We start from the raw sequence: 16,144 nt of genomic DNA, 5'->3' as shown, positions 1-16,144 counted from the left end.
CTGTTTTGCCCAAAGCATTGCTTTATCACAAATCTAAATCTTGCATAGATATAAAAGTAATTCCTTAGTACAACTTTCAAAAAGTTTAGATTCTTATCATATTATCATGAGTCGTTTATATAGGCTTGTGCAAGTTGATCTATTGCATTTTAGATTAATGATGACTTAATATAGTTCTTTCATATAGTTAATCCTCTTTTGTAAAGTCAAATAATAGATTATTTCCTCCTTTTTTAAACCTAAATTACCCAAACCTGAAATGGTTTAATCCTTTTTAGTTAGTTAGTTGTTTACTTACTTTTGGCAAAATGGAATGAGATAGGTAGAGATTCCAGTACTACAGAAAGTTTAGGGTGAGTGTCAAAATTAAATATGAGGAGCAATATGTTTTATGTTTCTACACTATCAAACTTTATGTGTCAACAAATGTGATGTGCCCACATAAAGTTTGATAGTGTAGACAGAGCTTTAAACCATAAGAGTGACTGTATTTTTAACTCTACCAGAGCTAACATATTCATAAAGATATAAACTTTGAATGAACAGCTGAACCAATGGTAATTTTAGTAAGACATACCATAAGCCTACAGAGAGGGTATTTCATAGCTTATATTCTGATTATGATTGACTTGTTACATATAGGTCATGCCTCTAATGGTACAGTAATTATTATTACATTAATATTATTATTAGTGAACATGTGGAGCCTTGGCTTAGTAGGGTAAAAGAGTGTGGTAATACTTATTATAGTTGGTATGTGGAATTGTCTAGCCAAGATGGTAGTAGTCAATGTAGGGTGTGGAACCTTATCCTGTGCCTAGAATTTCAAGATCAAGGCCTACACTTGACCTAAATAGCTACAGTATTTTACTTGTGACCTGCTTTTCAACAAGGTAGCTGTTTTACAGGTATAAATTCTAGTGTATTTAAAAATTTCTTCTGATTCATATAGGTAGGCTAACTGTTTTGTATTGTTTTAGAGTTTGTTCATATTTCCTGTGGGCCGTGTACAATCTGTAATTGTCACATGTATTGTACCTATGATGTCATTGCTGGTGTAATACTCCTTGGCCTAAACACAAAAATATTTTCCTAAAACAATAGTTAACCCAAGTTCAAGGGTGTTAACCTTTCCTATTATTCTAATAGGATTTGTTATTAGGCGCCACTTTAACAACTCCGCTAATGAGTCATTTTTGTTTCTACTCTTATCTCTCACTTGTTCCTTGACCCAGTTGTGTTCATATAGTTCAATAATATGTTTCAAACTATACAAACAATTAGTAATCTTTGTTAATGAGTATCTTAACTTATATTTTGCTACTTGACCTTAATGATTTAAATGGAAAAAAATTAAAGTAAGTCCTACTCCAAAAACAATCTCTCCTTCAATGTAATTAATTACCTGTTATTAGCATCTGTGAATTCTAGTATAGATAATATCAACAAAAATTATATTTAGGCTACCATACTGGCTCTACTTGGGTACACCTCCCCTTGGGGAGAAGCATCATTACAAGGTTGTAGCCACCATGGTTGATGGTAATGTCTCAACCTGACCACTCTTTGACAGAGGCCACGGTATAGATAACTTAGATATATTTAGGGCATCTATATAATATAAATTCCTTTTTCGCAAACAAACTACCACTGACATCAGTCCGCTTTCTAAATATCAAATGAAACCGATGCCTAGGATTCTCTCAAAATGTCAGTTCTGTTGTTCAAAAAGTTGTACTATTCTTTGTCTGTGCGATTTAATCGTCATATAAACTGTCATTGAATTCTATTATTAAGCCCACAAAATACTTGTACGGCATGCATGACTTAACAACTATGATAGTACCTTTTCTTTTGTAATTATTTGGTATTTGAAGGGTAAACCACCGTTCTGGTTGATCTATCACACTGACCCGAATGAGGATCTTCCATTATAATAAACTTGCTCATCTATTTATTTTTTATAATTTAAATTTTCTTTGGACATTCCAGACAGGCAGTAAGTACGTACACATATCTTAGTTGAATTTCTTAGTTAAAAGCTATAGTTTTGTAATATTCATGTCAAAAATAGGGCCCATGTTAGATTAAAAAATATTGGCTTTATTAGATTTTTTGGACATTCCGGATAGGCAGTAAGTACAATAATCATCTCTATTATTCTTAGTTAAATTTTTTAATTAAGGCTAAAACTTTTGTATTACTCATAGAAAATAGGGCCCATGTTAGTTTTAAAGATATTGTGTTTATTCGAAATAGAAATGAGATATTTTGCAGGAATATAGCTGGTAGAGAGATGTAGGTTGTTAGTGTCAAAGGTTAAGATTGTGGCAGCAAAAATACAGGTATCCACAGGTTAATTGTGTGGGCTCTGTGGTGAGGTTAAAGTCTATAAATGTAGGTTTTCTGAAGGTGGAACATTTTGAATTTCCCTGCCCACCTCAGTACAATTATATTACAAAGTGTATTCCATACTTGAATTTTTTTTTCAATGAAAAGGATTACTTTCCATTTTTATACTTTTGAAAGTGAAAATGAATTTGTCGTATCATAATAATTTATTGCCGTTTTGCTTTCATGTTCGAATACATGGAAACTACTGATATAAGATTGTGTGCCATAATCATTCAAGCACTGGCTAGCTAGCTGTGTTGGTTGCTGAGATAGCAATTACTAGTTAATAAGCGCTTCCACACCTGTGCCCAAATCAGCCCAGGAGATCGATGGTCAAACATTTTTGTCTTTTGATTGGTATGTATATTATTTATCATCAATGTATAATACAAAAAAGAACTGTTAAAAAGAAGAAGAGAAAGAGGTTTAAAATGCAGAACTTGCAGACAGGAAGAAATAAAAAATTTTGGAAATTCTACTAATATAATACAGTCCTAGTTCATTTTAAAGAACACGTTAGGAAGCATCTTTAAAATGTACCAATACCATATGTGGGTTATTTTCACAATGGTTAATAAATAGGTTGAACTTTAACCTGTCTATTGCAATGATGATAGATCACTTTATTTATAAGAAGATTTAAAATCCTTAATGCGTTGTACACAAAATGTAAGTCATTTAATTGGTGAGAATTTTTCTTCTATTGCCAAAGTTATTTTTAAAAAGTCTAGAAATATATACAGGTCACTCCTTGAACTTAAGCTCTGTCTACACTGTCAAACTTTATGTGACCAAAAAAATGTGATGTGCCATATATGGACATAATGATTTCCTATCACTACCATATTTGGGCACATCACACTAGTTTGATAGTGTAGACAGAGCTGAAAGTATATATTCTCAATGTTTATTATTGTATATAGGATTTTTGTTTGATGGTCGTCAATATTAATTTATAATCACAATTATTTTAGTGTGTTTATTAAATTGGGAAATTTCCCTATTCTCGTTATTCTCAGTATGAAGGATATGATACTTAACCATCATTAATTCTTCCTTTACGCATATTGGTTTACAACAGAAAAATATAACACTGTATAACAAATGGGGAAGTAACAACAACACTATCACTGTTGTTAGAATAAATATTTTCCATTGCCGTATTAACACAATGTAAATCACAATGTAACTAGTAGTTATTTTATAATTGTGTGGTGTGTGAAGCATACAGTACTTTCTATCAACAATTTGCTCGTCATGACTATAATGTCCCAAGCGCTGCGAAACTTATTTGTAAAGAGTGCCTCTAGTCTAAATATTCATATTATTATTCTTGCCTACTACTAGCCCAACATGTCTAGCGTAAACCACTGTGGGCTAGCCCATCTCTCATTGTGTATGATGCTCCATATTTCTTTGGATTAATTACTGTAAAATATAACAACCGTACCATTAGCTCATATAGCATCATTTGGGCTTGTAAATTGGTAATCGGGCTAGTCAAATCAACAGCGAACTAGTTGTATACAACAAGAACAATAGTTGAAATTGTTATATCTTTGTTGACAACAAGTTTTGTAATATTATTAGTGTGGGCATGTAGGAATTTAGTTGGGCTAGCAAATGGCACATGGGCTAGTATATGTACAGCTACAGATCTCAGAGGGCTATTGAATAATAATGGCGAGTGAATATGGGTGGAGCTATACGCACGTTAGAGGTCATTTACAATGAGTTCCTATTGATTTTACTGACGTACAACTTGTTAGCTATATGGCAAATATATTGATAATAGATATTTAGCCTCTCTTCATAACCTTCGATACAGTAGGTACAGTACCCTTATGATACTTATTGACGAAAGTCGTTTGTAGCAATTGTATGACAAAAAAATCTTGTTCATAGTCTCCTATACACTAAAAAACCATTAGATATTCTAGGAATACGTCTATAAACTGTCTATATGTATGAATGACATATTTCTTGCATTCTTTAGTATACTGTATGTTCATAAATCGGACATGAGGGAACCCTATAAAGAACAGGCATATGTTACAATATTTCTAGTGTGTTGGGTATTGGGAGAAGGAGGTTTGGGAGACACGACATAACGCGGCAAATATGTAGCACATTTAAACCTACTGTTTAAAAAAAGAAAGTTGCACTAAATTGTGCTTTATTATAAACATAATTACGATGAAATATAATATGATAAACATTATTACATTAATATGTTATTCCCGTGACTTTTTCCAGACATGGTTCTTCCTTCCAAAGTACATCTAATGCGTGGTATGTGTTTTTATAGCCACAATTACACAGGAATAATGTGTATTACTTCCTCCTTTTGTATTGTTTTAATACATTTGACACTGGAAATTATCAAACGTCTTCCTCGGTTTGGGCGAAAATTATGTTAGAAGTCATTTCATGTCTTGGTTATTTTGAAATACATGTTGCGACATTTTAAAACTATTCTCCTCGTCGCAGCCATATTCTGTAAATTAATTGTAAACATTATTATGCAGTTGCTATGGTAATTGTTTGCTTTGTCTATAATAAGAAAGTAGAAAACACTTATTAATGGACTCTTTAATTACATCAACTTTTCAGTTTTATTTTAATTAGTCCACTGTGTGAAGAAATGATTGGTTTCATAGAAATTGTCAATAGTCTGCCTTGATTCCAAAGTAACGCTTCACTGCACGCACTTTGTTGTCAAAAAACAATCATGCCTCCTATACAAATGAAATAACTTGTGTACCTAATGATTATTCATCAGCAGTAATGATTATTCATTAGTGTGACTCAGTGAACATATTGATGACTTATTCATCAATGAATCCATCCAGTTTTCTTTTTGTGTCGATCTCTTCACGCTTCATTAAACACTCAAACGACTGCTGATTATAATCGAGATTGCTCTGTCACACAAAACACACATCTGTATGCTTTTATATGTTAAAATTCTCTCGATATTGGTAGTTTGTTGTTATATCAATCTCTCATGTTTGCTATTCTTCTTTACCCCACTCAAGACCAATGACTCTATTCTTGCTGACTTGTACAAGGTAATATCATTTTATATGTTTTATTCTTTGCATGAAATAATCTATGTAGTGTAGTATCGTTTATCATAGACACTTTGAATACGTCAATATCATTAACGGACAATTTGGTAACATACACAACAATGTATGTAGTCACACCCATTATAGTGTTTACTGCTGTAGAGTTATGTAATATCTTTCTGTACTTGTCACTATATATAGCCTACATTTTCTGTTTATAATTTTTTCCTGTCTATCATTTTTCTTTATCTATTTATTGTGGGATTTGAAATGGGCTGTCAAGTCTACCACATGTATGTCATGTCATGATGTATTCCTCATGTGTGAGCACTTTCACCTAGGTAGCATGGTTTTAAGTTTGCCATACCACACAGGATACAATTGAAGAATATAGAGTTTTCCTATCACACACGCACTTATGCTCTGTCTACACTATCAAACTAGTTTAACAAAAAAGTGTGATGTGCCTATATATGGTAGTGATATGCCTAAATATGGCAGTGATATGACATCATTATGTCCATATATAGACACATCACATTTTGTTGTCACATAAAAGTTTGATAGTGTAGACAGAGCTTTAGGTTTAAGTTTAAGTCTGATGTGAATTAAAACACCTAACTCCATTCAATACAGTAGTAGTACAGTATACTGTATATAATGGAGGTATGTAGTTTGAACATAGCTATATAATTATATGTATATCAGGTTTAAATTAGATACTCAATTTTATTATTAACTAGTAGTAGCCATTTGGATTAACTAGATTTAGATTTAAATCTAGATTAGTGATGGATTAAGTGCTTTGGTTTTTAAACTTCTTACTAGATATTCTTTTCTTTTTCTTCTTGCTTTTAGTGGGGACTGAGCTAGTAATAGAAGACTTTTTATTGTCTAATTTAATTTATTACTTCTTATGTGTATTCTTTTATATTCTTTTAGTCATAATATTAAAATATATATTAATATAAAAATAAATTTACAGTTATTGTAGAAACAATATTAATGGGATACTTTTGGAATCCGATACAATTTTCATTTTAATAGTCCCTTAAGGGATTGGCGATAGTGTTAAGACATATATTTGAAAGGTTCTACTGTATACATCCTTTAATAACTAACAACAACAATTCACTATCATTATCATCAACTTCATTAAATAATTATTAACATAAATCAATTATAATATCAAATATAATTACAATATTTATCCACATAAAATTCATTATATTTATAATTAACCACATTTTATGCATTTACAGTACATGGTCACATAACAGTGTTATATTTTAAAAATATAATAAATACATTTTTAAAATTGTATATGTATAGTATAGTAATTATTTTTCAGGAAAATTTTATCCAACTTCCTCTTCCGCTTTATCTTTAAATTATTTGTATCAATAAATTTGGAAATTTCAATTTGTTTAGTCATAGTATTACAGAGCTATACAATGTCAATATTGGTATCATGCTTATCGCAGAATACTTTTCAATTCTTTACATTTTCTAGATTTTTAACTTCAGTCGTAACAATACATTCAAAGAATACATCATTGAGTTGTATATTGGTATTATAGAATGAAATAGAAAATATTTGTGACTTACAATTATATTTTGTGTTGCGGTATTATGTCCAACAATGAGACAGTTTCTATGAGAAAGCTAAATTTCCTGAATTACTAATTTAAAACAACAATACTACTTTGAAATGTCAAACCAAAATAATATCTTATAATATCTGTAATTATATATTATTAGACAACCTGGTATAATATCTGATCAGAAAGTTTGATATGGTTGACAGGTTGTATCTAAAGAACTCTACACTATCAAACTTTTTGTGACAAATAAAATGTGATGTGCCCATATATAGACATGACGATGTCATATCACTACCATATTAGGGTATATCACTACCATATTTGGATGTATCACTGCCGTATTTGGACACATCACACTTTTTTTGTCAAACTAGTTTGATAATGATAGTGTAGACAGATCTTAACGTTTTCATACAATTAATATTGTATTCTTTTCCTATATTTGTTGAATGGTGTTGTTGTTTATCAGCTCAGAATAACTAAATATGTCATTTAGGGTGGACTTAATCCTAGTTAGAATGGTAATCCACCACCATGATGATCTTTTTAACCCTTGACCCCAGTTGTTAGAATTATTATTCATAGTATATATTTAGTATAATATCACTAAGGATATTGGAATCCTCGTAGCTTACGGAATCACCCTAGCATAGTTACCACAATCCTTCAGGACATTAGGATTTCAAGAACAAGGTGTATTGTTTAATGAAATCGCCTGATTAGAATCTGACTAGTGTTTTCCTTTTTCCTGTGTGTCCTGTTATTAAAGACGCAGTTGTGGTCTTTGATGTCATACAGGCCTTAGCTGCCGAATACAGTCAGTTATTTATTTTGGTGGTTAAACTCCGTTTCTAGTAACTTCTGGTAGAGGTTGTGTTGGTATTATAACAGCCGTATCATCTAGTGTCATCTATAATCTTGCTAGAAGAAACATCGATACTCGATTTATATAAGTGGAAATTGATATTTTATTAACAATATCAAATCATTTTTATTGTGCAAGTATGATAATGATGTGTCCAGGTTGTTCACATTACTATGCACCTAAGCGGTGTCTCACAAGGTATTTACTTTGGTTACTTTCATTAAGAATGTCTTTTGGTAAAGATTTTTTAAGTACAGTAATAGGTTAGGGTTTTTGTGGTGGTAGGTTGATTAATATAAATATTCCTTCATAGGGCATTTTGGTTTTAGCATATTTTTTCCTCCATGGTTTTAGTATCAATAAAGATTAGTGGTTTTTTGTCGATGTATAGTAGAATCCCTATTAAAGTGTCCCCTTAATTGGGGTGTCCCTAAATAGGGGTTGGCTTTAGTTTTGAACAAATGTATTGTCCTCGTTGGTTTCATCGGAAAGTGTCCCCTGGATAGGGGTTAACTGTAGTGTTAAAATATAATTGTCCATTTACGAGAAAGTGAATTATTGGTGACTAACTTGTTCAATATGATGTATTGACTGTGTTATATTATATGCATATTATGTCATATTGATTTTGTATGCCTATATCATTCCCACTACCTTCCCCACCCCTATCATATATCACTTTATCATCATGTTTACTGATTGCCATTTGTCATACTAAACCCTTCTATACATTTTAATATGTTGTCTACCTCCAATTAAAAATACCATTGTGGTATTAAACTAAGCCAGATAAGTGTGAGGTCTTTACTTAGAGGATTTATTATTACCACTGAGCATCTAACACATTATTAGAGTGTTATACATCGACACTGATAGTGAAAATATTAAATTGATTTTGTTTTTATTGTTTATTGATTTTAAACATAATCTTGTGTATGTTTGTCCTATACATATTCCTTCATGGTATTACTTTAAAATAATTGTTGAATTTAAATTCCTTTACAAAATTGTATTTTTCAGATCAAATTCAGAGGTTGTTGGCAATAGTCACAGATTCCATCGACCATCTCACGATGGCGGCGATTTCAGAACATCTCCATCGATCACCCCATCATTGTCCCCTGCGTCTGACGTAAGCATTTCCCCGTCAATAACAACAGAATTTACCAACGGATTTTCTCTGTCAACTAACGGTCACAGTACCCACAAACAAGAGGAATCAAATATAAACTGTATTAACAGGAAGCTGTCGAAAACAAGTTCAACAGAACATCCTCAATTGTCGTCACTTGAAAGGTGGAAAGAAAGACGCATACATGAAACGGACAAGCGTTCGGAAGAACTTAAAAACATTATTCTTCGTTCTTGCGAGGATTCTGAATTGATACGTTTGCTATCGACAGAGGTCAGTGCGGAAGCGTACATTATGGAAATATTTCCGGATATGTCGAATGGTTGCGTCGAAAATCATGTGAAAGATGGCCCATCATCACCTGACAGGTTAGTTGGTTTTTTTTCACAATGCTTAATGCAGACCAATAGTACAATCAAGCTTTCTATTGTTTCGATGCCTTCCCACCTCACCCGGCCATTCTCTCCTAACAGGTTAGGTTTTTTTTCTATAGGCTAGATGTACTTCTTATCCCCTCTCCCATCCCACTTCTTATGTATTTATTTTTATCTCCACCATTGGTTTGTTGGCCCTATAATACATATTCTGTTTACTGTAGTGTATTAATAATATATAGAACTGTATCCTGGCAGCCCCTGGTTGCCACTTGACCCAGGAGGTAAATTGATTAAACTTTAGTAGCTTTACCAGGAAGAAATACCAGCTTACTAAATCTGTGTATGTTTTAATGATTTATGTTTTGAAAATAACATTGTAGGTTTTTCTTGACTTTTTTCCCTTAAATTATTAAAAATCACAAATATTAAATGAAACTTTATTTTTTATAATATTACAAGGTAATTAATTTTGATTCAATAGAGGCTCACAAATCATTGTAAAGGAAAGTTAATTGGCCTATTTTCAACTAACCCTAGATCGAAAGTATAATTCATGTAAAATTATTTATTGGGCTCGAAAATGAATAAGACATGAGACATACTATAATTTACAAGGCGAGCATTAATACAAGGAAGTTAGAAAAAGTAGTGGTGTTGTAACTTGGTGGTTGCCTTCCAATCCCAAGGTCCCGGGTTCAATCCTGACCTAAATAGTAGTACCAGGGGTGTAACTCACAACTGCTTCTACTACACTCCCTAAAGCCCAAAATGATACTTAGTCGGATTAGTTTTTACCATCTTCTAATTTGTGAGTTACCTGCTGTTGGATGTGTATAAAATTGGGAAAAAATATATATAAATTAAAAAAAATACTAATTAATTAATTTTAATGATTTTTGATTAAACTATAAAACATAAACTTTGTGATATTTCCAACATTTGTTCTAATGAATATTGTACCAATGCATAGGACAGCTTGGAATGGAGCAAGCTAGGGCAAACCCAGAGAGAAACCCAAATATGCAGCAGACCAATAAAATGAATAACAAAATAAATAGCAAAGAATTATAGGTCCACAATGTACTTTAAACATAGAGCAAAATATGTAGAAATGATTGACTTGAAAAATGTGACATAAATATTTATATTACTATGCCAGCATTTTTGTAGTAATTTGATAAGCCAAGTGAGGTTTAACAATACCAATACAGAGGATTATATGACTCATGGCAAGGGAACGTAGTGTATGTAAATCTATAGTTGTTCAACTACTGTGTAGTTAGTACTGTGTACAATAGTGTGTAAGATCACACTTTGTCCCTTGCCATTGTATTGTACAGTATTTAGTACCAATGTGTGTGTGTGGTACAGCTAATCATGCCTCACCAGTAAGTAGGCCTATTCATGGCATCTGGAATTAGGCTACAGCTTTGTGAAACATGGGCAAGTTCGGGCTAGGCTCTGATGAAAGCTTGATTAAAAAAAAAAATTATTAATGAATTTAATTTTGACACTTTTTTTGCTTTTGAACTATGCAACAGGTATTTAGAGTATTGTAAACCATAGTTAATTTGCTGTGTGTTTGTGTTGAGTGTAGCTAATTGTTTAATTTTTTTTTTTTCTTAGGATACCAACATCTCCGATTCCTGCTCTGTCACCAACATCACAGTACTACATTTCCACCTCCAAGGCACTCCTGATGAAGAAGGCATCGCAAGAGATTGAAGGAAGCTCAGAAGAGTTAGACACACAGGAATTAAACAAGAAAAAGGTAAACAGTGCAAACAGATATCTGGTTTACCTTTTACCATATTCAGACATGCATCATATTGTCACATGACAGTGATACCCAATTGTACAAATTTGTAATGCACAATGAACAGTGTAAAAAAGATGATACGCAATCAATATCCTTATTAAATATTACCTTATTTATTTTTTAATAAATTAGGAGGATGGGGTCTAATTTATTTATATAAAGACTGAAGAATGTAATATAGTAACCTTATGAATCACTGCATCAGTACCATAATGAATTTTTAGGTTCCTATTTAGCAATAGGTCCTTTTTTAATCACCTTGGTGTATGGTACAGTACTATATGTGTAAGTTTTGTTTTGTATATTGTATTTTAGCATTTAAAATTAATGTCAATTTTATTTTTAGGCGGAGTTAATAAACAGTATAAGCAAAAAGTTAGAAGGACTGAAATTAGAACTACAAGAGCTTGAAGAAGATAAAAAGAAAAATGAAGAGCTTGGAAAGTAAGTATAAAAGAGTAATATAATAATAATAATATATATTATGGCTACTAAGTTCTGTCTACACTATCGAACTTTATGTGACAAAAAAATGTGATGTGCTCATACATGGACATGACGATGTCATATCACTACCATATTTGGGCACTTTTGATTATGTAACAGAGCCTATGATGAAGGCTATGAATTTTTGTTGTGCAGTGATTATTGGACTCGCTATCCTGAGCTTGTGGATTCAAGCTCTAGTCTGGTCACTGCAGTGTCGAATCCTTTATCGTCCTTGTTCCCATTTTCCCAGATGTAATAAATTGGTACCTGTTTTTAAGCTCTGGGAACGTCAGTAATTCAGACTCGTTTTTGAGGGAGAAGTGGCGTACTACCCACAAACATGCACAATACGGAGGAGTCTGAAAATAGAGATGGGCAACTCTGCCATTAATAAGCTTTGGTTTTGACTTTAGCTGTGTGAATATAAGTTAAAATTGGATTATGTTGTAGCATGTATTAACAAATATTTTCTTTCTCAACAGTGAAGTAACAGAAGTTGTAAAGAAAGTCTGTGAACGAAGGGAAATACGGAAATACAATCAGTACATAGAAGAACAAAGTAAAATAATTGACTTGTTGTTATCGCTGTCAGGACGAGTAGCAAGGGCTGAGAATGCCCTCAGTACGGCCGAAGCGGAAGACGATAAGGAACAGAAGGTTAGTTTTATAATTTTCTGTACATGCATTCAACAGAAAATGCATCATATTGTAAAAAATGTGGCCTGGCCTAATGATACAAATAACATTTTTATATGCCAGATTCCTTAGTATTGTGCCATATAGCCCTCTTTCTCTACACTGTAAAATGTAGGTGCTTCAAGGGGGAAGTGCTCCCCTAAAGTTGTGAGTTTTCCCTTTTTGACAGCTAAATTGAAATTACGATATCTAATTTTGACAGACTATTAATATTAATTACATGTTAGTGCTCAACCCGTTTCCACCCCTGTACATAGCTGGTGCAGCCGTCTCATTTCAGTTACAGCGACGGCCCTGCCGACCATTTTTTATTTTATTCTGTATGTTATGTTGTGGATTTTATGTTGAATGAATGAATGTCAATTAAATAGACAAAATAAGGTTTGTGATTTAGTTTACTGTGACAATAACTAATTACATTTGTTTTTATTATTTCAGACTAGTCTACAGCAGTTGTTAACAAAACTGAGACAGCAATATGAAGATGCAAAAACACTAAAAAATTCTGTTGATAAAAAGAGTAAAACTGTGTCAACGTTTCTCAAAACGAACTTAAACACGGAACAGTACCAAGATTATGAGTATTTTATTAAAACGAAGTCCAACTTAACGTGGATGTCCCGAGAATTTAACGATAAGATCAAACTAGGCGAAGAACAATTACAAGCGTTACGTGGAAGCATGTTATCAAGTGATAAAGCTTTATAATGAATATTTGTTGCGGAGCGGCAGATGGTGCAAATGTTGTTGTTCAGGATTCCATGAATCACACATGCTGGAGTTACAGAATTTCTGAAGACTAGTCTTTTAAATAATTACAGATTTCATTACAAGATGGTAGAACAGTTGGTTTTGATCCTTGATTGAAACTTTCAATATACTTCACCATGAGTATAAATTGGTACCAAAACAGAAACAAAGGATTTAAGTGGAATCATCAGCGAGGATTGTAGAAACCTCATCCCAGTGTTCTTCAGTGCAAGCTCATCCTTGTTAACTTCAGAGGCTTCTACTTCATCGATGCAATGACATTTTGTCAGATAGATAAAAACTATAGAGGGCGTCCTGGTCTTTCAAGCAAAAACTGCAAATGGGATGTGTCTTACAATATCTATATTTTTTGCTATCAAGGGAACTTTACAAGCGTAGTTTTGCACGTTTGTTTGAAAGTTTTTAAAAAACAATATCCAAACATTTTGGTGTGAAACTTGTAACATAAGAAAAGACATTTTTTAACTCTGTTTTGTACAATGTGTATAGATAAGATATTGACTGTAAATAATTATTTAGGAGATAAATAAATAAACGATATATTAAATATAAAATAATGATAGATATGAGACGCCAAGTGTAAAATCTATTATTTAGCAAAATATAGGGTGGGAGACACCCATCTGGTTTTTTAATCATCTTGTTTTTATGTAAGTTTAAAACCAAATAGTTCTGTGTGGATACAACACTTTTGTTTGTTTGTATACTCGTGTGTTCATCAGTCTATGTATGCATGTGTCAAGGGTTTGTTTGGAAGAGGTTCTTGCAGAAACAATGAATGAACAACGAATATCCTTGCAAAAAGCTAACTCACACGTTGCTCAAATTTAAAGAGAGTGGGGGAAATGTTATAACTCAGCATACAGAAGGGGACAAACATATGGCCTTTATAATAGTCAAAATTATCTGTATTTTAAAACCATTTATTACAGTATTATTTTGTTATTTATGTACATATTGCGTGTGTGTGCATTTTGGTTGTCTCTTTTTGTATTTTTCTTGTGAATATCAAATTCCAATATTCATATTGTAGACACAATATTTGGCCAAGTCCAGATTTTTAATCCCTCTTCTGCACTCATGAAAAAAATGGGCTTTTTTAAATGTGTTGTCAAAATTTGAATATTTATTATTTTGTTTTGGATATTTTAACCATTTTGTTTTCTTCAAAATATTTATGTGTTCCTGTATGTATTTGTTCATGTATGTATGTTCATTTATATCTTGTCTTTCTCATAATAATTTGATATGCATCACTGTACCATTCCATGGTTTGTATGTTGTTAAGAGACCCTGGTGTTTATATATACATACTGTCATTCTATTTTAGCTAACTTTAATGCTGAGCATTGAGTGGTTTTTTTTCTAATAATACTATACGACTGAAACTTGTATTTATGAATTATTCTTTTTGTTCAAGCTGTAGCTTTTTTTTGAAGACGAATATTGTAAAGTTTATTTTAACCTGCGATACTTTTTGATCAAAATATAACACGTAGCTGTAACATTACCAACATCTTGATCTATTTCATACATATTTTGAAGTTGATTGAATTTATAAAAAGGCGGCTTTTAATCCTAAGAAAAGTAAAAAAAAAGCTCAGAATTTGTAATAAAAAAACAATAAGTTATAATTAATTTATGCTCATACAATACCTATTCTATTTGTAGTTGTTGTTTAGATCAATTTTCTTAATCAAATTAAACATTTGCATAACAACATTTAAAAGCATATTGTCACAAAATGTCTACCTGGGAAATTATGTAAATTGCTTATTAGCATAATTACAATGCTTCCTATATGCACTTTGTTCTAGACAGAAAGTTTTAAGTTTCTAAAACCCATACATAGACTAAGCTTAAGGTATTTATAGTAAATAAATGTAATGCAACTTTCACAAGCTCTGAGAAATTTATAGCGATAAATGTCCACCTGGGAAATATGTAAATTGCTTATTAGCATATTTATTACAATGCTTCCTAGATGCACTTTGATTATCAGCAGGGAAAGTGTCATTTCATTGGTGCTGTATTCGATTATGATTTCTTAATGCTAGTACATCTGTATGCAAATTAACAAATCACAATATCCAATCACTGTTAATAATTTTGTGCTCTTTTAAATGTGCATTTTTTTTTACATTGTAAAACTGAGTTTGTATTAGTGAATCATCATCATGAATATATATTTAAATTTTTACTTTTGTTTGATATTAACTTTTAGTTAGGCGATAATTTTAAACAAATTTAATTTAGTAATTATGAGTTAAAAGCCAAATTTATACAATATTGAAATGGGATATTTAAATCATAGTATAAAATCACTTATAAATAAGGTTTTTTTTTTAAAGCTAATAATATTTTGCAAACTCATTGCAAAAATTTCATAAACATGTTTACATTCAGCTTCTGGTCATCATCATATTGTGCGTTTTTCATAACGTTTTTAGAATTTTCTAGAGCGTGTATTTACTGTATTATTCCAATTAACAGCTTGTACAGATTTAATAAAACCCAGTTACAACATAAGTCTAGTCACTGTCTTATTTCATAGTGTTATATATGGTGGTGAATTTAGAGAGTACAGAGTGTCCCCCCCCCCCCCCAGTGTACCATGTTTTTAAAATTAGCCATTTTGCAGATGAAATGTAAATCCCAAAATCCCCTTCTTTTGGCCTATCCCTGGTACCAAGGCAATCTAACAACAAACTGCCTTGGCGTCATGGTTTTTGTATTTGCTTATTCTTGTAAATTATATGGTAGTGAAATAAATCAAATCAAATTCGCACCTGAGAAAATTACACAAGGAGACAAACTTGCTTTGAACAAGGCAATCTAACAAAGGATACTGAGCTGGCTGCGACAAATACCAACAGTACTGTACTATGTACATATTCTCCGTGGCGTGCATCGTCTGATAATGGGT

The 16,144-nt window shown here is 32.0% G+C and overlaps 1 protein-coding gene across 1 annotated transcript in view; it reads left to right on the top strand.

Annotated features, from left to right (window-relative positions):
* The window catches only part of LOC144842127 (uncharacterized), a 78,830-nt gene extending 63,083 nt beyond the window's left edge, over positions 1-15,747 (top strand). Inside the window, exons 7-11 of the mRNA XM_078698504.1 lie at positions 8,955-9,434; positions 11,070-11,214; positions 11,609-11,706; positions 12,234-12,408; positions 12,886-15,747. Of these exons, the coding sequence (XP_078554630.1) occupies positions 8,955-9,434; positions 11,070-11,214; positions 11,609-11,706; positions 12,234-12,408; positions 12,886-13,155 (1,168 nt within the window). The 3' untranslated portion in view covers positions 13,156-15,747. The remainder of the gene's footprint in view (positions 1-8,954; positions 9,435-11,069; positions 11,215-11,608; positions 11,707-12,233; positions 12,409-12,885) is intronic.
* Positions 15,748-16,144: the final 397 nt, after the last annotated feature.

This window comes from Antedon bifida, chromosome 5 (assembly GCF_963402885.1).
Source record: "Antedon bifida chromosome 5, ecAntBifi1.1, whole genome shotgun sequence".
Taxonomy (NCBI): domain Eukaryota; kingdom Metazoa; phylum Echinodermata; class Crinoidea; order Comatulida; family Antedonidae; genus Antedon; species Antedon bifida.
Note: the sequence above shows the minus strand (reverse complement) of the source record. Positions and strands in the feature narration are given on the sequence as shown.